Genomic DNA, 25,971 nt, shown 5'->3' on the forward strand with positions numbered 1-25,971 from the left:
ACTATGAGAGTAAGATTCCAGTGTAATAAAAACCTAGAATAAAAGCCCTAAATCTTCTAGTCTTTCTTACTTCAACTTAAGTGCATTAATGATTGAATTCTGTATTTCTTTAATAATTTAACTTTAAATCTAAAGTTTTCTCTAAGCCCAAAGCAAAATACCTGGCACTTACCCTACTCTCTCTCCTGGGTTATGCACCATGAAATGGGGTGAACTGCTTCATAGCCTCCCCAAGAGAGAAATTAAGTCATTACAAAAAGGTGGTTCTGTGTTCTTTCCAATATCCTCCCTATAAATCAACAGTAAATAATAGGGATCACAACAAAGTCAGCTTATAAGAGATTTAATTCCCCAGATGGAAAGCTTCATGATGCACCCATTGCTGGTTTATTTTCATGTTAAGGTGGGATAAAAATATAAATTTGCCATGCCCATAATGAAGAACCCCAGGCAGATCTTAGAGGGCTCTTGCATCGAATGGTGGGCAGTGGTGAAATATTTGCAGTTCGCACTAACCCCTCTTGGAAAGCTAATGCAGTATGGTCTTACCATTTTTGCAGACAGGACAACATTGTTCTGGTTCATAGACTGGGTTGACACACTCAGGAACTGCGCAGTCTGCTACAACACAGTGAACTTCATTGCTGGGCTCACAGCGACACCATTCACATGGAGAGGGCTAGGAACAAATCTAAAATTAGCCCCTTTTCTCCTATAACTTAATGCTTTGCACATTCATATGCTGTCAGAAGATAAAACATCAGTGTTTATATTGGCTTTACTGTATTAACTCCATTTACCACGTGTATGATTCATTCTTCCCCAATGGAAAGCAACCTGGAAATCCAAGCCACAGTGGGTCGCCGTGTGCCACTCAGGTTGCCGTGAGCAATTGGAGCACACTGGAATGACTCTTCCTATGACTTATATTCCTACTTTCCAAAGAAATGTTTGGACAACTAGTATGTCACCTCCTGGTTTGGTTTCCAGATGTACTGATTGCTCTGCCTTCCTCTGGTAAACAGGAATGATACTGGACCATGTGAAATAAGTTTTTGCCATTTGTCACTTTTTTTCCCCCCAAGAAAGACAAAGATTACTGAGAAAAAAGAAAATGGTAAATGGACATCCTTACCCTTTGTAGGAACTCTTTTCCAAGCTAACCTAGACTCTAAATGGCTTTTTTTCCAATATGAATTTTAGAAGAGATTGCATTTGGGATCCAAACACCCAGGTACTGCCTCTTGAAAGATTTAGTGAATAACTTTCATCTTGCCTGCTTGCTGTTATGAATGAACTGAAATGATTGACTTAAAAAGCCACTACTTAAGAGTCAAAGACTCTAAAAATGGAATTGAAAAGTGATTAATTTAGAGGGGGGAAAAAAGGGCAGAAAACAATTTTTGACTCAACAGTACTTACCAGCCATGAGTGAGTTTGAGATTTTCTGTTTCTTTTCTAGAAACTGCCTAATACCACAAATCATTTCAAGCAGTGACCACTCTGTGACTTTCTCAAGTTCTCAAGTTCTAGCTCTCCTTTCTCATGAAACAGAGGCTTGGAATTCTGGAATAAAAAGTTGGAGGTCTTGGAAGTTATACAGGTCTATATTTCTCAAATCATGCCATTTGTTCTGAGAAAATTCTGCCTCTTGTCCTGTGCCACAGGGCTATATTTCCTCTCTTGCAAACTGTGTTAATTAAAGCTCTCTGCTTTTGTCTCAGTGGCTAATGTCCATGTCAGCTCTTATTTCTTCTTGAACCTGACTATTTGGATAATATCAATGTTTCTTGACTCAGGTAGTCCGTGGGGGTGAACATCTTTCAACGAATTATTTTCAAATTAATTTTACCTTTGCCTTTTGCTTAAAGAATGATAGTCTGGCTTTCAATTATTTTACTTTCAAATTTAGTGGGAATAAGAGAATTAGACAGAATCTGTCAGAAAGTATTGCTATTTCTTAACATGGTCAATAAATTTATTGAAGGGTACAGTTAAGCTCTTTACTGTGTGGTAAAATGGGTTAAGTATCTCAACGGAATCTGTTGGATCATCTTAAGGGCTGGGATTTTCCTGAAGTTACTCTGCTGAATAATCTCAGTAAACTAAGGAAAAGATTTGATACTACAGCTCATTATTTGTTGGAGAAAATGTGAGAAATACTGTGAGAAAGGAAAATTCTTGCTGCTCTCCTGTTCCTTATTTTTCAAACCCCATTGTGTTATCTTAAATCTCCAAGCAAAATGATCCGAAGATGTCCCCCTTTCCTTGATTAATTGCAAAGAAGTATTTTTGCATGGCCTTCTGAAGTACAGCAAGGACTTGGCCTGCATTTATTGCTAATATGAGAGAAAGTAGGAACCACTAATCTCACTTCCACACCCTGCCCTCCCACAGCTGTGACTCTTTGTTCTTGCTGGTTCCTTTCTTGCTGAAGGAGGGGCTGATCTGTACAACTCTAGTGGACTGATTCTGGCATTAAAAATCCCCAAGAGCCCCTAAATTTTCCAATGCAAAATGTTTACCTCAAAGTAACTGTGGCCTTTGAGAAAGATTTATTGGACTATTAGAGTCCCAACTGATAAAGACATCATTCTGATTCAAACAATATTTTTTGACATGATTAACTACTGGATATCATGTCAAACAATTTACCTATATCAACTTATTTCTCATAATAACGCTATGAAGGAAGATTTGTTATTATCTCCATCCCACAGATGAGGACATAGGCTGAGAGAGGGTCAATAACTTCCCCACTCCTGCAGGTTAAGATAGAGGCAGGATTTGAACCCAGGCAGCAGACCTGCTATACCATACTGCCAGTGAGAGCAAGAATCACTATTCTGGGTACTCCCATTGGAATAGTTAATTTTCCAGTGCTTTCTACCCTTCTCCATGCACACCAGATCCAGAGGAATAGCCATTAGGAACTGAATAATTGATTTATGGAAGATATGTACCTCTGCTAAGAAAGAGAATTTCACTAGGGTATTTAGTGCATAAAGAGATTATCATGGAGCCATAGAGCTTTTTAACCTTCTGCAAATGTAAATTAGTAAGGAAAGTATAGTAGGTTGAAGTTACGTCGCCACGAGGCTCACGTTCTTGGGAGCGTTGGCATCTTTAGCCTGGTAACTATACTCATGGGTATCTGGGAGAAGCACAAACAGATAATGGTCCAGTAAGGACCCAGGGGCATCTGTGGGAAGCCAGTGGAGACTGGATGTGTGTGCACTGGAATTCTGAGAAGTGTTCTGAGGAAGAGCTAGGACTACAAGCCTTGGTGATAAAAGTACACCTGATCTTTGAAGGGATCTTGCATAATGAGAAACATAAACTCGGAAAGTAAGAATGTCACCCTAGCCGCTGAGTGACATTGTCCTTGAGTCCTCCTCTGACCATGACTTTATTCATATGTCACACCCTTCCTGGCCCAGAATCTCTTGTCACAAATGTGTCATTTCCTCTTTTGTTTTCCTTAAGTTGTTTTGTTTTGTTTTCAAACCTGTTTCAGTCCGTTTCTTCTTATCCTCAATCTCCATGTGTGCTCCACCCCCATTCTGTACACCTTCTGCTTAGGGGTTTTGAATATCTAATGTGGCACTCTGTTTAAGTAGAAACCATGCATTTTATCTGTAGTTCCTGCTATCACTGAATATATTTGCATGGCAAATTCAAATGCTGTCCCAGCTGCCCCCAAATTTCAAAGGGGTTTCCTACTACATATATATATGTGTATATATATATATGTGTGTGTGTGTATGTGTATATATATATGTATATATACATATAATTATATAAAATTATTTTATAATAGAGTAGAAGGGGGTTCTTTTTTAAATTCTGGTTTAAGTGACTAAGAATCCCAATTTTTCTCCTTTGTATTAAAATGGAAGTATGGCAATACATATCATTTTTTCAATGGTTAACTTCTGAAGACCTTGAGGCTGAAATCCCAATGCCACTGTCTGTGATTTTTGAGAATTCTTAGAGAATTGGATGGGAGATACCAGAACCCTGGGAACAACAGAATGCTCCATGATTTTTTAAAATGCAGAAAGTAGCCTGAGATCTAGTAACTTAGCTTACTAGAATAACTGAGTAACTCCAGGAAAATTGTCAAATATGCTGTTTGTGAGAATTTGGAAGCAAATGTAGTCATCACTAAGAGTCGACATAGGATTATGAGAACATGTTATTGCAGACTGGTTGCAGAGAATTTTTAAAATATTTGTGGTAAATGCACATTTATTTTGTACTCTGAATACACTGAGACTTACTTTTCATATCTGACGAAAGCCTGGATGTTTGGTCTATATAACAATATCATGTGGCATCATTATTTATGTGGAGGCCGTTCCTGACATTGTTTATAGAGCATCCACAAGGAAATAGTCACAGCCTATCAGATTTGTTACCCAAATTCAAACCTCAAAGTGACAAGGTGCAGAGCAGTGTTCAGTTTACTTTCAATTCAGTGAAGTTTAAGGTAACAGAATTCTTACAAGCTGAGAAACTCTGAACTTGGAAAATTAGAAAAAAAAATTTCATTTAGTTGGTTTTGTTTGGGTGGCTGTAATATCCTGGTTAGAAGAAACTTCTCTGTAGACTTAATACTTGAGTTCTAGTCTCAGATGCTTTATCACTAGGTGTGAATCTTGGGAAAATGAGATCACCTTTCTGTGCTTTAGTTTCTTAATCTATAAAATGGGACAGTATTACCAGTCTCACAGAGTTATTGTGAAGCACATAAACTGTGTAAGAAATAATACTATGTTATCATTCATTTGCATACTTATTGATGGCTTTCTGAAAAAAATTTAAAAAGTATAAAATTGGACTATAGCATAAGACTAGATTTAAAGGAATATTTAGGTTATTTTTCTTGTTCAAAGTGGGATCTGATTACAGAGGTGGTTGCAGTAAAGTTTTATAGGGCTTGGTTTGTTGGGGGCTTGGAGGGAGGATTTGTGTACCAGTAGAATTAATTATGTCAGAAACACACTGAAGAAAATTTGTTATAAGAAGCCTCTAGATAAAGACTAATTATGGATGGTTAAAATGACCATTATAAATCACCCAGGGAAAAGAAAAGAAAAGAAAAGAGAAAAGAAAAGAAACAAACCCATTTTCTTTTTCTGATGTCTCAGCATCTAAATAACAACTCAAATACCCTTTCTCTAGGGAGGTCTTCCCTGAATATCTTTCCATCATATCTCTCTCCCTCACATTGCCCATTCAGAGCTCTCATCAATGCATGAGGTTATTTTACTGGTTTGATTATATGTTTGTTTATTTTTATCTGCCTTCCCTACGGATTATAAGCTTCTTGTAGTATATTGATCATTGCTGTACTCTCAGAACCAAGAAGATATCTTAGCCCATAATAGACACTCAATAAATATTTGTTAACATATGCATAATCATTTATGCGTAATCTATCTTTTCTTGTTTGTTAAACCATACCTCTGGGCAGGTTCATTTATGTTCATCATGCATGGGGTAAGATTCTGATTCAGTAAGACATTTGTATTTTATTTAAATATTATAAAGGGCACTTTGTGGGGAAAGGTTTCTGACTGAGTCATGAAATAAGTATTTGGGTTCCAAAATTATGACAGTGAACATAAACTCACTCTCTAAAGGCAATTTGAAATTCACTATATCCACTGTGTGGATCACCAGTTAAATCAATCTTCAAGCACTCCATTGACTAGACTTTCTCGCAATAGATAATTACAGACTTATTGCACTAGCAAATACCATCATAACTAAATTTAGGGTAAGAATACATGCAGAGGAATTCCTAAAAGGCCTGAGAAAAAGCTAGTCTCATTTTATAATGTGTGTTAAGTTTAATGGTTGCTTCTTAAACAAAATGATTATAGTATATTATGAACTATTTTTCAGGAAAACAATACACAACAATCCTGATTTTAAACAAGCCCATTTTCCTAAGGGATGAGTTAGATTACAAAGTCCAACAAAACACATTCTGAATATTCTGAGGAATAAAGCTTGATTCCTAGAAAGCCTTCCGTGAGCATTGTCGAAACAGAAGCAATGGATACATGCATGGATAGGATATATTCTAAGTGCCAAGTTTTAGCACACTAACTACTGTATCAATGGCTTTCCTTCTGACCAAGTGATATTAAGCTTCACATACCATACGGTGCTCCATTCCTTTGATAATTTTGGCAAAAATTATCAAAGAGAATATAGCTCAGATTGTTTTTCTAAAAACTTCCCATTAACAACTATTTAAAATTTGATCTCTACCAAGGAAAAGATACTGCTTTAAGATGCATTCTTCTTTTAGAGATAATTTATGGCATAAATTTTATCACTTTATGGAACAAATCTCATTACTTTCAAAGTGTATGAGAAATTTGGAAGACTATTTCAAAGTTGCTGATGCCTGTCAGGAATCTCACTGTTCACTTCATTAAAATATACATTAAATTACAGAGTACAACAGTATTTAACATCCACTGCCACTCCTGTAGCTAGTAATTTGCATGTGGCAGATGTCACCTACTAATCAATAGAGCCAATGGATTTTAAACAAAATTCACAATCCTCTGAAAGTAAAACCATTGCATCACTGATTAAAATGCTTCTCAGTGTCCTGCATCAAATGGGACTGTAGTGACCTCTTCAGTGATCTGCCCTATTGGTTGGAGCACATTTGAAACACTGAGGTGGTAAGTCTTATCAAATTATGAACAGAGTTGGAATTTCTTTAAGAATTTTAATACTACTGAAGCAAATAGAAAACCAGATGCATAAGGCACCTGGGTGGTTCAGTCGATTAAGTGTCTGCCTTTGGCTCAGGTCATGATCCCAGAGTCCTGGGATCGAGTCCCACATAGGCCTTCATGCTCAGTGGGGAGTTTGCTTCTCCCTCTGTCCCTCCACCCTGCTCATGATCTCTCTCTCTTTCAGGCTCTCTCTCTCACATAAGTAAATAAAATCTTAAAAAAAAAAACCGGATGTGTAGATTTTTTTTTAAGTAACAACCTCAGTTTGTCAGCAAATGTGTATGATGTTATCATTTGAGTAATAAGTTAAATAATAGGTGTTCTGGCTTTGTCTGAGAAGTTGGTATTTTGATAATACATTCTGGAATATTATTTCTTGGGTGTTAACCACTTTATGTTTCTTGAAAATAAACATTTTTATCCAGGTGATTGTAAAGAGTCCACATAGCTTTGCTCATGTAAATATAATAAACTCAGATTCAGAAATAAGATATGTGAATTTAAAAATTATTTATTGACTCTATTAGATTTGTATTATATATAAGATAAGGTATATAAAGTATACCAAGATGAACTATATATCTAGCCTGCCCTTAACAAATGCCAATCTAGAAGAGGAGCTAAGATATCTATAGAAATAAATTTTGATTTTGTAAAACAAATGATTTTTTATAAAAATAACTGATGGTATTATTACAATGGAGGACAGAATTATTGGAGTTAATCTATTTTTATTTGTATTTATTCTAAGCCTAATGTATAACACAAGGATATTGTAAAGCAGTTGAAATACCCAATCTAAAATTATTAATTATCAAGTACAAAAAAAGTTCACTCAGTCTTGAAATTTACCATTATAATTGCAACACAACAGTGAGATCATATTGATTTTTTTTCTTTAAAAATATTTTTTCCTAGGGGTGCCTGGGTGGCAGTTAGTTAAGCATCCCACTCTTGGTTTTGGCTCAGGTTGTGATCTCAGGGTTGTAGGATTAAGCTCTGCTTCAGGCTCCATGCTCAGCACGGAGTCTGCTTAAGTTTCTCTCTCCCTCTGCCCTTCCCCCTCCTCAAATAAATCTTTAAAAAATATTTTTTCCTAAAAAAACTGTTTAAAAATATTTTTCAAGAGCAGGCACCTCTACAATTATATACTGTCTATTCTAATAAAGTGATGTTATATAGAACCAATTTTTTCCTGAATATTTTCAAGGAATTTCATGATAATAAAATGCAGCTTTTTCTGAAATATGAAGAATAGCATATGGAAAAATAAACTATAGATAAGGAGAATGTAAGCAAAAATATCTTTCTTTAGTTGCAGTCACAGATGTATTTTTTTTTAAATAGGCAAAACATACTTATTAAGGAAATACCAGCATGGATTTAAGAAAAAAAGAAAGGATGCTTTAGTGGTCACTACAGTCTTCAAAGGAGAACCCAAAGGTATAGATGAAGGCTAGAGGATTCACAATGAAGTAAAGATTTTGATAAAGTGTCACACCTATTGTTGCATGAATAGCTTAGGAAAGCAGCAGCCTTTAGCCCTTCACTGATAAGCTGGATTGACTTTGGGCTTTGGTACCAAAAAAAAAGGCCCTTGACGGTGAACAGAATATTTTGTCTAGAGCCTCTATATCTCCATGCTAAGGATGCTCTACTTATCACCTATTTATGCAATAAGAAAAAAAATGAGCAACTGTATAGCTTCAAAACTTTCCTGTCGACACCAAAAAGAACAGATTGTTGATATCAGTTAAAAGCCAGTCATCTACAGTAGCATTAAAACAGGGCCATGTGTGCGTGGGGGAGAATACATCACCGTTAGAATTCTACAACCTGAAAGAATCAGTTCTATTCTATGAGAAACACTGAAAGGAGGTGCCTTGCATGGATGTCACTGGACTCATGGCTCTTCAGGGTGTAGGAGGTGAAAGTTCTAGGCCTGCAACCGCCAAATCCATTTGTATTGGGAGTGCCAATCAGATTGTTAGTTCAGAAGTCTCTCTCTGCCATCGTCTCAGGATTTCTCTGGGCAAAAATTTACTAAAAGTTGAAGTCTTTTCTTCCTTTTCCATTTGCTGGCAACATTGTACTTTTATATGTTATGAAGAGGTAGTAATTAAAAATTAATGTAGTGAAGTATTTTATAAGTGCTAATATTAAAATATGTTAATTTCCAATTTTAAGTCCAAACAGCAATTTCCTTTTGAATTTTATATTTCATTATTTGATGCTTAATTCATAGCTTACCTCATTCCACAAAAATATGTTGAGATGGCTTATGGGCAATAAAATGAAAGTATATTTTAATTAAAAAAATCTTGACCGAGTAATGTCTTGATAAGCCTTTTGACTTTGGTATGTATTTTTTGGATGTAAGGCTCAGCAGAAGCAGTCACAATTTTGAAACTGTGTGTAAAAATGGCTAGTGCTGGGGCTCTTGGGTAGCTCAGTCAGTTGAATGTCTATTGATTTTGGCTCAGGTCATGATCTCAGGGTGGTGGGATTGTGCCCTGAGTCAGGCTCCACACCCTGATTCTCTCTCTTCCTCTGCCCCTCCCCTTCTCACTCTTTCTCTCAAAAAATAAAAAAATAGATGGCTAGTGCTATTGCTCAATGCAATTTGGCCATATGACAATGTAGAATGAGCACATTTGGAGCTCAAATCCTGCCATCAAAGACTGTTGTTTTATCTTAAATCGCTTGAACCCGGGTTTTCTCATTTGTAAGGTGGAGGTAATGACAAGATAATATTAATAGGACTCTAATTTTGCCACTGGATTCTTAGGAGACTAAAAGGAAATTATGTAATATATAAACTATGTAGCATTGGTTAAAAGATCCTCATTGTCATCCTAGGTTTGAACTTGACCAGTGTTTATTTACTTATTTTTTTTATTTCTCTTCATCCATTTTCAATGGCCAAGTATTTCTCAATGGTATATATTGATTATAAATTATTTTTATGAAATTATGAAATGATCATTTCCATTATGAATTATATGAAATATTGAATTTGTAAAGAATATATCTTTTAGAGTTTTAAAAGCAATTTGGGCTGCATCTCTAAAATGTAGCAATGTACGCACTCATATTATGGTTAGATGAGGATGACATTGGGCAACATTTTTAGATAGCTAATTAGATTCTTTTTTACAGAGATGAAACTTCAATCTTTAATCAAATTCTTGGCCCAAACAGATATTTTATAGGGTAACTTTAGCTCACATTTTTTTTTTTGAATCTTGATATAGGTATGTTCTAGCTTTGATGTGAATGTCCTAGAGTCTCATTAACAAAAGGAAGATTCTCTGTGATTGTCCTTTTTCTCCCTAATGAAGCTTTCTAAATCTCAGCAGTCAAAGGTTTGCTATTTTAGTAGGATTTTATTTTTAACGTTGGGGGAAAATTAAAGTTAGGCTGAATACTTTTAATATTTTTCCCCTGTCATATTTAGGAATGGGAAATAAAACAAATATGCAGTGAAAATAAATGGAGTTCCAGAGACCTGGGGCTGTTCTCTCATAATAAAGAAAAATGACTTAATTTGGTAACCACTGGAAGTTTTTGTGATGACTATGGTATTTCTAAGACTCCAAAACTCATTAACAAAATCCATGGTTTGTTGTTGTTGTTTTTTTTAAATTTGTATTTCACTGATGTAAAGATTTAGAAAAAACTCTCAATTTGCAAAAAATATTCCTGGGCAATTCTCACTGCATTCAGAATGCAGCTGTTATTAATTTTTAATGGATAGGACAGTGCCTTAGATTCATACTTCTTTTTTTTTTTTTCTTTCTTAGATTCATACCTCTTCATGGCAATGGGAGTTTTTAAAATGAAAGAAATTGAGCCCTGTAAAACATGATGCAGGGAAAGAATTTTCCTCATCTTAGCATGTATACATTTCCACCAGGAGGATATAGGATTTAATATGAAATATTTCAGAGTTATAATTGAACACCTATAGAAGAATATAGGGCATGTAGACTCGTGAAAATGAAGCCATCTCAACCATATCTTGCAAACGTCCTTAGTGAACTTGTGGAAGCTGGTCAGGTATAATGAGAAGAACACCAGAGTTAGTCCGAAGCCCTTCCTTCTCATTTAGAAAATGAGAATAAAAATATCTTGGAACTAAATAATTCTTGAGGGAACACAGATGCAAAATATTTTGTAAAATTGTCAGCTATTATTTGATGTTTGCCTCAGGCACAGATCTGGTTGTGTCACTTCCAGATCTGAGCCCCTTAGTGGCTCCCCGCTCAGCCCGGGCTTTGACCAAAACTCCTTGACCTGGCATGGCATTCACATTGTGAGCTGGACCCATGTCCCCTTCTCAATCTGATCTCTCATGTTTTGTTTCCTCTATACCTTATGCCCTGGCTTAATTCATGGGGTTAACTAATTTTTCTCTGCCTGTGCTTTGTACTTACTTTTGCCAATGTTCCAGTTTTGTCTGAAATATTTTCGGTGTGCTGAAATCCCCACTCTTAAGATATCTTAAGTCCTCCAGACTGAATTCCCCTTTTCTTCATATGAGTTCCTAGTTCAGTCATCACAGGTCCCCTGCTATTAGTGGTACCTGTATTATTCCTTTTGGTAGACTAGGAGCATTTTGAGGGTCAGATTTATGTCTGACATATTTTGGTACAACCCCACGAAACCTACCACTTTTCCACATGACAGTGATATTTCAAATATTTAATGAATCAAACTATGGATTGTGTGAGTTGACTTGAAAAGTTATAAGAATGAACTGAATACCTAAGTGAGCAGACAGTATACATATTTTCATTTATTATTATAACATGAAAGATATTTATTATATTACATCAAATTAAAAATACCTACTTGACTTGTCACACTATTAAAAGAGAGCACAAGGTAGAGCAAACCTAATGGAAATTTTTATCATCTTTGCTTATCTGTCTCATCTGAGAATTCTTAGGGGGAAGTTATTAAATTATTATTCATCAATGCAAAGAACAAAGCTGTACTGATTGAAGGCAAGTGTGCAAAGAGATATATGGCTTAATATTGTTGTTAGGTATGTATAACAACAATTAAAATAGGCGAATCTAATGCTTTTTAAAAGTTACATATGTGAAAAGAAATACTTGAGACCACCTTCAAGTGAAGCTGGACCTATAGATCTATCAGTATCCAAAGAATGTTTAACCTTCAAGAATGCAGATTAGAAAGATATGTTGACAACACAGTTTGAAAGAATAATAAGGGAAGAATAACTTTATCATAGATCAGGGGTTGGCAAACTTTTTCAGCACTTTTTCTGTGCTGATAGTAAATACTTTTGACCCATGTGAATCCTATGGTCTCTGGGGAAACTACTCAGCTCTTCACTGCAGCCTAAAATCCACCATAGACAATACAGAGATGAATAAGCATAGCTGTTTTTCAATAAGACTCTACTTACAAAAGCAGATAGCTGGACTTGGCTCATGGATGATAGTTTGTCAATCTCTTAGAGTTTTGGTTATATGTAACTGGCATGATGATGATGAAGAACTAATTTTTAAATTAAATTGTTTTATGCAACACAAATTAATTACCATGAACAGTCATATTAATTTCAATGTTGGGAACTTTAAAAAGAGCCATAAAATAAACCTAAGCTGAGACATACAGATTTTTATTATTAACTGCCCATAAGAGTTAAAGAAATTAGGGTATGTTGAATCATTAGTAAAGTATTTCTTAAACTGTGTTTCATTAAACTCTTATGAACTTTAAGATGTTAGTAGATGTTCTGAGGAAAAAAAGTTTTCTTCTGTCACATAAATTTGTGAAATCCTGTATACAGCTTAGTGGTAATAGTAGTAAAAATGTCAGGTAGCTTTTATGAATCCCTTATTGTATGCCAAGTAGTTTCTACTATTATCTCTCTTCGAGAGGTGTGTACACTAAAACCTACAGAGGTAAACTAATGTACACCTAGGTCACTTGGCTGGTAAGTGGTAGAGCCTACTCTAAAATCCAGTTTTCACCTCCCTGTCAAGTTCATAGCTGTTGAATAATACATACTGACTCTCAAACAAACCTTTTAAAAATGCTCAAGGAGTGTCAATATACTAATGTACACTCCACATTTCTAAGAGCCATTAAAGGATACATCATTTCTCAGATTTACTTGATCATGAAAAGAAATCAGAAATCCTTCCTAAGAATATTACAGAGTGCTGGTGTTCCCTAGAAAAGAGTCTGGAAAATGCATCATGACAGTGATTCCCAGATCTAGCTGATCATTAGAATAATCTGGGAAACTTTAGAAACACATAAATTTAAATAATTTCAATCAGAATTAGGGAGATCAAGGAATCTGAATTTCTGAAACATTCTTTCCTGAGATAATACTGATCATATGCCAATTTAGGGATATTCCTTTGTTCTAATGCCATGGAACTAGAGATTTTTTATACCTCATCCATTTTTCACATTTCATTCCTGTCCTATCATGAGAGGCAGGTGCTTGCAGAGTGACATCAAGAACATGAATCCTCAGTTCCTAAAATCACCAAATACATGGCAAGAACAGCTAATTTAGTTCCTTTGTTACTTCCTAGTATAAAGTAGTATCCATGAAAATAAATAGGTATTGTTAATCTAATGGGATTTTATTTTATTTTGGCCTATATTACTTGGTTTAATTATAGGATTTTTCATATTTAGACAAAGGATCCCTTTTTTAACAGAGCCTTTGCAAACTTAGATTCTTTTTTGTAAATTGTACTCTATCTATGTCAGAGACTGATTTTAGATATGCCAATATTTTATTGTTCTTGTCTACTTGTAACTCTGGGTTGTCATGGTGATAGGTCCTGATATCACATTTCTATAGACAATTAGCTGAAATAAATCTGCATCCAACAGATTTATTGCAAAGGAAGATGCAAATGAGTGACATTTTCTTGTTAAAACTGAAGATAGTAAAATGTGAAAAAAACCACGGGACAGCAATGTATTAATACTATTTTTGCAAATAATGAGCTATGTCATTATGGTCTTTTCAGTAAGTTTCATTTGGCCTTTGTTTATCATCTGTAAAATAAGGACATTAGACAAAATAATTTCAAAGTTTTTTTCAAATCTAAAATTCTATGGTCAAGTCTTAAAAGTAGCAAGGATCTGAATTACAAAAAAGAAACCATAATGCTTGCCTTTATAAATAGAAGAATACATGCAAACTCATATACTAGAAGTCTGGCCTCATGCCAAGAAGTAACAATGGTAGTCAAGGTCAATATTAAACTAATTAAAAAAAAAAAAAAGCACAACAAAACTTTGAGCAGGTAGAATTAAGTTACAAACTGATATGTAATACTATAATTTTCAAGTTCTCGATGTTATTAATTTCTTGTAAGACATATATGATGACATCATTGTATCTATCCTATAGTTAGAACAAATAAAAGTATTTGAGTTTTGTTTATGGTCACATCACACATGGGGGAAAAAATTAAAGTTAGGTTCAGAGGACTTCTTTCCACTTTAGATAACTTTCTACAGGCATAAAATAATATCATCTGAAAACTTTTTTAAGGGATAAATGATTTTTCTTGTTACTTTAGTACTTTATTCACTCTTTTCATGATGTCATTAAATCCTTGCAAAGAAGGCTTTATTGTGATATGCTATACAGCAGGCTGGAGGCAAGGGGATCCACAAAGAACAGTGTGTTCGAATGAAATTACTGATGCTAATCAGCAGTGATGATAAAAGTCCAAAGTACAGACTCTAAAATAAGCCAGTCTCCAATTAATAATGGCTATTTTTGAGAAGGATGCCCTGGATAAGCCAACCTAATAAGCCAACCTACTGATCACTTCAAACCATCTCTTAGTTATTTGTTTCAAGCTCTTCCTGGAAATGTTGTCAAAGTATAACTAAAAAGATAAACCAATAAGTTTTTCTTGTGTTGCCCTTCATTAAACACGCTGATGTATAAATCAAGTTGTAGGAAAACAAAACTAAGCAAAAATATGGTCAGGGTGAATAAGGAGGAGTAGAAACAAAGGATTTACCTAATCTTAAAGTAAGATTTTCTTCAAGTAAGAACATTCCTGGTCCCTCAAATTTCTTTCACACACACACACACACACACACACACACACACACACTCAAATCGCTGCATGTATGGAACAATTTCCATTGAGATTATGTATGTTAGAATAATCTACACAATTAGCATAAAATACATAGACCTGAGTTATGAAATAAGATGTGAAAAAATAGAAAAAATTATGCTTGCTAATATCATACCACTGACTGATTATGTATTTCGGTGAGTAAAGCCACCATTAAAAACAGGCAAATTTCAAACGTATCCAAAGTCCTGTACAATTGGAGTGAAAGTTTGAGAGGGAGACTACCAGGTCTTTCTTTTCAGTTTCATTTTCTTACACTGTTGGAGAGTAAGGAGTGGGCAGCAATGTCTATAAACAGCTGATGGCTGACCTCAAGTCTGAGGTAATCACTAACAGTGACAAGCTCCGCAAATCTCAGATGTGGCTGCAAATCAAACACTGATCACCCCCTCTGCACTGAGCACAGAGGCCCAGTCACAAATCTCTGTAGTCATACTTATCACACAGTTATCACCATTAACAGCTGCATCTTGCAATATGAAGGACAGCAATAAATATCAGTGGGTGAGCATGAAAAACTATCCCTACATACAGCTAACCAAAGGGCTAGCTGACCATTAATTCTCTTAAAATTTAAAGCAAGAGATTTTTTATGACTAGAAACAGACCATTTTATCCCATTCAGGGGTTAACTTGGAAGCCATTTATTCTTCCAATTCTACTCCCTCATGTTAAAGGTGTTGAAAGAAGAGGTTCATTCCCAATTATCCCAAGCTTTTGAAAAAACAAATTATTTTAAAAATCTGATCTGCTCCCTTTTAGTGCAGTTCTATAGAGTTAAAAAATGCCAACTGAGAACAATATAAAAATAATGAGAAAGGTGAGAGGAACTTTATAAATTTAAGTTTTAACAAAATTGACTTCTAATCTCTGAAATTGGTCAGAGATTATACAAATTAAGTACAAGTTCCACAGTTGCTTACAAAGATGGGAATTCCCCATGGGGAATAGCCACTTTGTTCTTCATGCTGGGGCTGACCCTCAGATGAGCAAAAGGCATTACTGAGTAGCATTACTTAATTTTTGTTATTTTGTAGCAACTTGAAAGGAGAAGCCATTCCTGAATTCATTGAAAGGCAATTTTAACATTAAAAATCACAACATACTCTGCAAAACAGAAACTGTATTTTGCAAAGTCAACACTTACTGGAATTAGTCTTCTCAACTTCCCAGCAATGATCCTCACTTATCTTTGATGTATGAAATTACGGTGTTTTCTAGGACTTTCTTTGGATGGATTCTTACAAATGCCCCTGGTGACCCCTTTAACCATTTGTAGAGAATTTGTAAACCCTCTCTTGGAAAAAATCTTTAAAAAGTCCCACTCATATTCTCAAAATCTACTTATTTCTCTGTTATTACAATAAATAAAACCTTCACACCTCTGGAAAGATGCATTCTGTACCCCTTTGCTTAGCACAGAAATCTTAGTTTCTATGCCTTTCATGAAACTGATGCAATGGCAGAGGGTGGGTGGGATGCAGTGAATTGTGTTTCTGTAAAGTGTTAACTCAGTCCCTCAATTGGGATTTCTTCACAGCTTCCATTTTTTCCTGTTCTTTCATATATTTGATCATTAGTTCCTGGTACATGTTGCCTTTCATTCTTTCTCCATTTAAAAACAAACCAATATCAAACAGATCACAAAGACCTAAATTCAATAATCCTTTCTACCCAAACACTTTCACAGATTTAATATTACCATATTGGACATTCCTGTTGGGGGCACAGATTAGTGAGAAAGCTGGAAAGCCTGTCTTCCTGCGAATATACCCATTGAAGGCAAGTCAATCCTAAACCTTAACTGGCATTGACATTTGTTATAGGGTATGATGATTTGGCAAAATACTACAAGTGATTATTTTTCTGTCCACTTTGCTGCTTTCTTCAAGATTTAAATATTAAATATAAATTCTAAGGCAAAAACTAGGCAGCTTACCCCAGCATGAAAACATGTTTTTTTTTTAAATGACCACATACATAGAAAATATGTAGCATGAGCACATGATTCAGAATACTGAATCTTTTAAAAATAAAGATCAGCCACCTGATCAACTATTTTGGCTTAGAGGGGGAAAAGCACAAAGGCCAGTGCCCACAAGAGTAAAGACAGGTCGTGGGCAAATCCAAATCCTGAATTAGGGACACTGGGTGTTGCCTACAGAAAATCACTTTAAAATGTGACAGGCTATGCAAAGGCTCTTTAAGCTGCATATAGTATAACCTTCAGTGTCTGACCTAAACTGAATCAGTGTAAGTTTCAAAGTATTAAAAAAATCCAAAAAGGCTAATTCTTTCTGAGTGAGAGTTATAAAAATACTGAGCAAAATAAATTATTTCTCCCTTTGGGAAACACAGCATGAGATAGTTAACTACCAAGCCAAAGCTGATAGAGTCTATGTTTCCAATCAACTTTTTTTTGTAGTAAATGCTATTATAATTTATTATTTATGCTCCTTATGTCTTAAAAAGTAGGTTCCGGTGTCATTTTGCCTGGGTATATATAAAAGAAAGATGAGAGAACCTACTATACAGTGACCTTTATCTTAATACAATATTACCAGAACACTGAAAAATTTAGTTTTCAAAAAGAGTAGAGAAAAATCCATTTTCAAAGCTTGAATCAGTAAATGTTGAAAAAAATCTTTACAAATAACATTCTTCCCATCAGTCGACACATGTGGATCAATTTACATTTGAATATAGTGATCAGAAAAGATTAAGGGACATATGTTTTGCAACTATATAAGTGAGACATAGCAACTGTTTTAACCCACTGGGTGGTCATTGTAACACTGGTGTGGAGATGAAATCCAAGATGAGCCTTGGTTAGGAAGGGGTAATGAGGAGGAGGAGAAAGCAAGATGGAAATGAGCAGTATGTGTCATCTTTAAGGATCCAAAGATACTCTTTGCCTGAACTTTGAGTGCTTCTTTAATTAAAAGGAAGAGATCAACACATAAACAAGAAGAAACTAAGGCATTTTAAAGGAACTCTAGCTTTTTTATTCTGTGGGTTTAATTAAGATCTGACCCTTAAGTCATTCATCAAAAATGTATTGAATGGCTGTTATGTGGTTCACATGGTACTGGGGTTGGGAACAGGAGAAAACACTGTCCCTAGCCTCAAAGAGTTCACTGTCCAGTGGGAGAGACAGGTGGTTTCACATTCTGTTATTGCAGTGTGATCAAGGCAGTAGAAGTGGTGAAGAGCTTAGATTCTGCAGTCAAGCTGCCTAGATACGAATCTTAGTTCTACTGTAGAGCTGTGTGATGTTGGACAAGCTACCTTACACTTTGGTGCTTCAGTTTTCTTATCTTTAAAACAGTGCTAATTAAAGTATTATCATCATAGTGCTATTATGAAATGAAATAAGTTGTAATACACATAAAGGTCTTGATAGTATCTGGCTATGATTTCTGTTCCTGTTTATAATGGTGTGTGTAACATGCTGTGGGAACAGAGGAAAGGTGTGAGACCCAGCCCAGGATGCAGCATAGAATAGGGCTTTCCAGTTGAGGTGAGATTTAAATGGGGTTTTGAAATAGTCTAGTAAGACTTACACAGGTATGCGATGGTGAAAAAGTGTAAGACAGCATTGCAAACATGCAGGGAAGAGAAATCACTTAAGAGTTTGGATACTTGGAGAAGTCAAGGAGTAGAATTGAGACTATAATAGGGAATTTAGATTTTTATTGTGAAGACTCCCCTGTTTTTATCCTCATGCATGCTGGTCATCTCATTCTCTTTTTTCTGCAACAGCCCTACCTCCTCAGCCATTAATTTCTTCACCTCTATTCAATTCTAAACTTGGCTACAAGGTAATCTTGTTCAGAAAACACATTTAACTAGGTCATCTCTATGTAAAACCTGCATTTAATCCCTTGTTATTCTTTAGACTGAATTTAAATATTTTGGCCTGGTATTCAAGTTCTTCTCTCTACTCTCCAAAACATATGTACAAATTTACCCCTCTCTTATTATAAGAGCCTTTTAGCAACATCCAGCTTCCTGTTATCCCCATCTCCCTCCTCTCTTTGCAGATTTCATACTAATCTCTGATCTTGCTCAAGAATTCCTCTTTGGAATTTTAATCTATCCAGATCAATCTGAATTACTTTCTTAAGAACAGGCTCAACTTTGATCATGCTGAAGAAAAAGGAGGTTTGTTTAACCAAACCTCACACCATGTTGATATGCTTCTGACACCACAGTGCCTTAGTGTTGAGCTTCACAATCACATACTTTACTTTAAACTGCTTTTTCCCTCTATTCTCTTTCCATATTGTTCTTTCCTTCCTTGTGAGTGGAGATTTTGCCTTCTAGGTATCTTATTTTCCAGTGTACATACATCTACAGTATCTTGTACACCAAATAGTCCCAAAATGTTTGTTGGATGAATATATTATATGTAAAAATATATAAAACCTTCTTAATAACATGCCAAGATAATTATGTGAAAGTTCCATATATCTTTTGAAATTAGTTACTTGTCTCTTGCAAGCTAAATTGGAAGAGAATCAAGATGATATTATGACTGATATTTACTTAGATATATATAGTTCACATAGATAAGTAGAACATTCATAAAAAGTACTGGAATTTTCAACTGAGTGACTTTTAAAGATGAACTTCCATTATAAGATGTAGGTGAGGACATAAAGGAATTATGAACTTAGTGTAAATCTCTGGACATTAGAGTTTAGGAGGAAGGCAACAACTATTTAGTCAATATCTGTGGTGTACCAATCATCACAAGGCTGCTATTTTTTTCATAAATTATCTCATTAACTCTTTCTAATATCTCCTCCCAAGAAAAGTAATTATTATGATGGCCATTTTATAGCCAATGCCACCGTGGCTCAAACACTTAAGGAGTCCTTTCAAAATATTACATCTACATGATAAACTTGGGATTTGAATCCATATCTATCTGACTCCTGAGCCCAAGTTCTCTTAGAGGTTGTTAGAATGGCAGTATTTAGAGGCAGGTTAAATAACCTGACAATTTTGGACAAGTAACAAACTTTCTTGGACCTGGTTCTTCATTGTTATGAGCTTGCCCAAGATAATCTCTATAGGTCTTATAATCCTAAATCCTTGTGAAAAAGTGGCAACTGTTTTCTTTCAATCCTTTTTTTTGAAAATCACATTTTAAAAATCTCATGGCATAGACAGGTGGAAAAGTTATGCATGTCAATGCGTTGTATATTGACTATAGCAGGGACATATAATTAGAGCAAAGTATTAACTTTTTCTTTATATATCTCTTACTGTTTGACATGGTGAAATAGATATTACCTTTGTAATAAAAATCTAATAGAGGAAAAACTGTAGCATTTTTAGTAGTGAGTTAACTAAATTCAAATAATCAGTCTCTTATTTATTAAATTTGATGACCAAATTATATAAATCTCAGAAATTTTATTCAATGTACTTTTTTGCTTGGGTAAGGCTATTCTACAGTGTCTCTTTGCACTCTATTCTCAATAAGTATGCATGTTAGAGAGGAGAGTGACATGATTCTAGAACCATGTCTAGAATCAAATTGTGTTGAGTACTTGCATTTACTTTGATTACTCTAAAAGTGAGAATAGCTAATGTCAAAATATATCCAATATTTTAGAGACCATAAAGCTGTTAATAAATGTACTATACTGTTAACTATTATTTGATATAAATAATGATAATTTTACTAGACTTTCAAGCCTTTTACTTCTCAATATTGTGCAACAAAGTATGCTAATACATGAAAAAGAAAAGTCTAGAATGACATTTATGTGTAAGAAAGTTGAATACGATAATTATTAAAATTCCCTTCATGTCCTAAGGAATCTAGTTAAAGTGATTGGGTATTCTTGGGTAGATTACAACTGGTTTGAACCCATAACCTGGAATGAACCAAATGCAATGAAATGCCAATACATAAAATACTCTGATCATGATCAGTTTAAACCTTTTTTTCCCACATATTTTCTTCCAGCATTTGACTATTGTAAAGAAGGAAGTTGGATTAGTGCTAATAACGGAACATTCTTCTTTCAGTCACACTGAAAACTGTCTATATCTTCTTTTGCTTATAAGGTTCTGAGCACCTTTCACAGAACTTGGTTAGATGAAATGAAAATCTTTCATATCAAGCCATCAGTATGACAGATACTCCAAGGCACAAACTGCCATTACATTCAGGGAGAACATTTTGATATAATAATTTATACTTTCAGGGTTCAGATCTGGCTTGTAGGACATCCTAATTAAAACTAGCCATTTGAGAAAAGAGACAAAAATGAACTCCAAATTACTTAAAAATATGACACAGGCGTAAAAGAACGACTATGAAATACTATGGACGCTGGAAAAAATAGTCTTTTTTTTTTTTTTTACTACCTTTGACAATGGACTATGACAAAAATTTAGTTCTTTTTGGGGTCCTGCAAGCAAAAAAATCTAATGAGCAGAGAAGAGAATGGGGATGGTGCTCTACAACAAGTAGGCCCAATGCATATTCTTAATATATAGATCACAGATCAGAGGTGTATCCCAGTGGTATTTGCATTTCCACACACTAAATATAATGCTAGACTATAGTTAAATGACTCAAAATACAGTCTAATAAGCCACACACACATAAAAAAACCCCTCACAATATTTAAACATTAAATTTAAATAAACACATAGCCTACAAAAAATTATTTCCCTCAGAAAACATATTTTGTAATAATACAGAAGAAATAATTAGGAGCAAAAAAAGTGTTAAGCATGCCCAAAATACTTCTGAAGGAAGAGATTATTGTGAAAACTTAAAGATATTAATCAATAAGCCAATTGGTTATTTGTTGACCACAGTGGTACTTAGGCTAATTGGAATCATAATGTAAAGTAAGGGAAATTTAAAAAATAAGTTTTTCCAACTTTAATTTTAATGTAGTAATCTACTAAGTATGTGGTGTGAAAAGTTAGTATTCAATAAATATGGAGGGTAACTCATACCTTAAATTCCTCCAAGATTTTGTAATTTTTCCCATGATATTCACAAAAGTTTTTCACTTCTTTGCACTCAGGACAGCATCCATTGTGTTCCACTTTAGTACACTTTGGGTGAATTTTAGGACATTCTGGCTGATCACAAACAGGTCCATCCAGAGCACAGACACATGGACAGTTGGAATGCCCTGGGAAAAATCGTTCTCCCAACTTGTATACAAAGCCGCTGTCATCCACACACCCTTTCCCTCGATAGTCATCAAAGATCAGATTGTCATTACTGGAGGTCTGGTCACCTTCATCAGCAGGATAGTCTTCATGACTGATGGCAGCAGAGGTGACCAATCCAAGGATGACCAACAGAAGTATGCAAGCTTCATGAATATGAAGAGCCATCCCCCTCCTCAAAGGCTTCTGGATGTGCTCCTAATATTAAATATAATCAGCTCCTTCCATGGGAATACAAGAGGGGTAGGCTGAAAATAAATATTTAAAAAGAACAATTTGACATATATAAAGATAATATGGATTTATGTAAGCCCATGTTCTTAATCTGTTTATCTAGGATCTATCTGGAAGACGCTAAGACCTTAAATAAACTAAGTTCATGCAACTATCTACATTTCATTATGAAGTTTGGAGAGTTTGTTCTTGGCAATATATGCATTAAAATTTGTCCTTTATTTCACTCAGGAATCTTAAGCTCCAATTTATCTTCTGAATTTCAAAGGTCTGGCTTTGTTTAAATTGTAAGAAGTGGTTTTACTGAGCCTCAAAAGGTGATTTACAAGTAGTTACAAATGGCTCAAGAATGTTTGAATTCACATTCTCTCTTGTTTATCACTAGTCAGTGATAGAATGTATATGCTATAATTATCTGTATAAAAACTAGGAGATTAGTGAGAAAACATCTACTTCTAAAAGAAAGGGAAGAGACCAATAGTTGAATATAAATTATAAATGAGATGAGCTAGTATAAAGGCCTTCCTACTTCTTCACTCCCATAACTGGAGAACAACAATGGTGTCAAATGGGTTACTTGTTTCAGAAAACATAAATCTGGATTTTGAAACATAGCTAGGAAGAAAAACCATTTCACAGTGAATAAGAGAAAAATTTAATAAATAGTACAAGAGAACTCCATATATTGAAAAGGATTTATTAAAAATAAATTTATTTGTATCATTGCCCACAACTTTATTTTACTCAGGAAGTAAGCTCCTAGTGGGCAGGAAAGATGTACCTGTGATTTTTTTTTTAATGGCAACTTGAATCTAGTATTCATGGAATACTATTTGAATTAATTACTTCAATATAAAATCTGTACAATTCACATTGTCTTGAGAATATACCATTCTTTTGACATCCCAAACATATTTGCATTTAGTCAATTTGCAAAAAATGTCAATATAAAACTGCTTATTGAAATTCCTTAAAATAATAATGTGGTGTTGCCATTCACAGAAAATATGCCTGATTAATTTGGTGACATTGACTCTTATAAGCTTCATTTAGTGTTAGTGCTTGGTGTGGAGTATTGGTAGTGGGCTCTTATTTAAATGTTTAGAGTGACTAACTCATACAAAGGCTCTGGGGAAACTGTGACTTTAGAGAGTAATAGATAAGAAAAAGTGTTGTCAGATAGTTCATTTGACTATTTAAATGCTATTGGCTTTATGCCAATATTGCTAAGACTGTATATAGGACATTTTCAGATAATTTAAAAATGTTATTTGTTGGTATATTTTCAGAATATAATGAGTAATGATAAATCATCTCTTTTCAGTACAACATATACAGGTGATAATTCAAAAATAAGATAAAGATGGCATAAGGACACTTCATCAACTATTATTTTTGCATTTTAAGTAAGATATGCAAATTATCTTATGCAAAGTAATCATAAAATGGAAGGTAGTATATTTATTCCCTCCTTTAAGAGAAAACTGCTCTATGATATTAGAATTCCTTTTGGGTAGGTAATGATAAAAGAGATAGATTTATTTTAAAATATGTCAAAAATAATGAGTCATGACAGAACAAAAACAAATGCAAACCTATAATTCTACTTGAGAAGCTGGAAGCTCCCTTTGACAAAGCATTTTTTTCTCTTAAATTACTACAGAGGCCACAAACATAACAGAATCTTCCGAAAAAAGCATAAATATATTTTTACTGATTAAGCCATGCATTTATACATCTCTCACATATTTAGAAAGTTTATCTCGGAAGAAAGGAAGCTATTGTGCTTCCTTATAATATTCCAGTAGTGTCTGCCAATACATGCAAGATAAGCCACATAAAATACACATATCATTCTGCTTCAAAAGGACATAGACAGAAATTGATCTCTGTGCAAGCTACAGGTAGGCATTAATATATTGGGTTGTGGTAAATGTAAACTTAAAGGTAAAAATAAGGGTGTAATGTGCACTTTATATAAACCTTAAATATGCTTTTATTATATGAAATACATTTTTAAATCTGCATGGAGAAAACAAGGTTTTCTTTTTAATATAACAAAGTTCTTAGGCTATTAAAAAATCCCTTTTCATAATTGAGCTGCTCTAGTGTAGTTAAAAACACTCTATAAGAGAATATTAGATAAATGAAATAAAATGTTTATCTGAAGATTTTTAATAAGTAAGCAAACATTGCTAAACTGAGGATCACTTTCCAGCTAAACTTTCCCCCCCTCCCCATATTGCTACATATGATTTAAAATGACTGCATCTGTTTCTTTGAGAAAACAAACATAACTCATGTCATAAGATACACTTACCTAATCACTCTGGAGGTTAATGGTGGTGGTGGGAGTCATAGACCAATATAAACTAAAAGATCAGGTATGTTTTAGGAAAGCAGTTCCTCTTAATTATCCAAAGAACACATTTTCAGGCATGAATTAAAGGTAATCCATTCTCTCTACCTCCCATTTCAAAACACAGTCAAGAAGCAGTCTCCCGCCCTTCCAGAGAGAAACACAGCAGACACACATAAGAAATATGCTTTGGACCTGTCTTCAGAATTCAAAGCAAAAAGCAATGCTGGTCCTGTAGAAATCCAGACCCCAGTAGCAGAATCATGTTGAACTTATTTTTAGCATTTTCTCAGATCCTTCTATGAAATTTACCGGCTGATTACGCCTCCTCCACACATGAGTTCACTTACACAGTGTTTGGTACGGCAGTAGAGGTGATTTGGCTAGGCTCTGAGGATCGCAAACAGCAATAGCATGCTGTAGCTTAAAGCCCACTCCGCTGGCAGTACCATCAGCATCATCCACAATATGTTGCTTGAATCCCCTCTTACACACCAGAAAATACTAACTGTGGGCGTGAAGGAAAGGAGCAACTTTAGCTGGGTTTCTGCATCACTGAGAGCAGTTTGCAGACTGCTGATTTGGAGCTCATTCGCCGGCAGCCGGGAATTCCTCAGCACCACGGACAGCGCCAACAACTGGCTTCTGAGACCAGCTCGGTCGAAATCCGGAGCTGCTTCTTTAGACGAGGCTAGAGTGTTCTCTAAGGCAGTCGCACTTTATACAGCCGATGCATGCATTAGGAGTGGGAAAGACATTTTACACACGAGATACTTATTGACATTGAAATTACAATAAAAAATACAAAACATTGTAATTATGCATTCTTAGATGGGCTGCAGAGATGAAAGTTCTGGAAGAGCATTGCATTTAGATTTAAGCCAACTGCAGTCTTGATTATTATTAATAGATAAAGCATAATCATTGTCAAAGAATCTGTGAACATACATGCTCCCCGATTCTATTTGACCCTTTGGTTGCAGAAAGACTTTCTCCATGCTACATGATTAAACTTCAGGTCTTCCTGCAGCTTGGATTTGATTAAAAAAAAAAAAAAAGTAGCCCTGTTCTCCTGCAGTTTGTTCTCTAACATTCAAAATCAATCTCCTGTAATTCATCTAGTCTGTCATTAGGCGTCATTGTAAAGCTGTTTCTTTCAAACCCCTAGCAAAGATGCTCTGTCTCTAAATTCTTATCAAAATGAAAAAGAAATAAAGACCCAGACACAAATAAA

The 25,971-nt window shown here is 34.8% G+C and overlaps 1 protein-coding gene across 1 annotated transcript; it reads right to left on the reverse strand.

The window, feature by feature from the left end:
- VWC2L (von Willebrand factor C domain containing 2 like) lies at window positions 1-25,763 on the reverse strand. The gene is made up of 3 exons (XM_006745639.3): window positions 24,699-25,763; window positions 21,923-22,392; window positions 1-679 (listed from the first exon to the last, which is right to left on the reverse strand). Exons 2-3 carry the CDS (start codon window positions 22,310-22,312, stop codon window positions 530-532), a joined length of 540 nt encoding a protein of 179 aa, XP_006745702.2. The 5' UTR covers window positions 22,313-22,392; window positions 24,699-25,763; the 3' UTR covers window positions 1-529.
- Window positions 25,764-25,971: the final 208 nt, after the last annotated feature.

This window comes from Leptonychotes weddellii, chromosome 3, assembly GCF_054177405.1.
Source record: "Leptonychotes weddellii isolate Sample4059 chromosome 3, ASM5417740v2, whole genome shotgun sequence".
Lineage (NCBI taxonomy): Eukaryota > Metazoa > Chordata > Mammalia > Carnivora > Phocidae > Leptonychotes > Leptonychotes weddellii.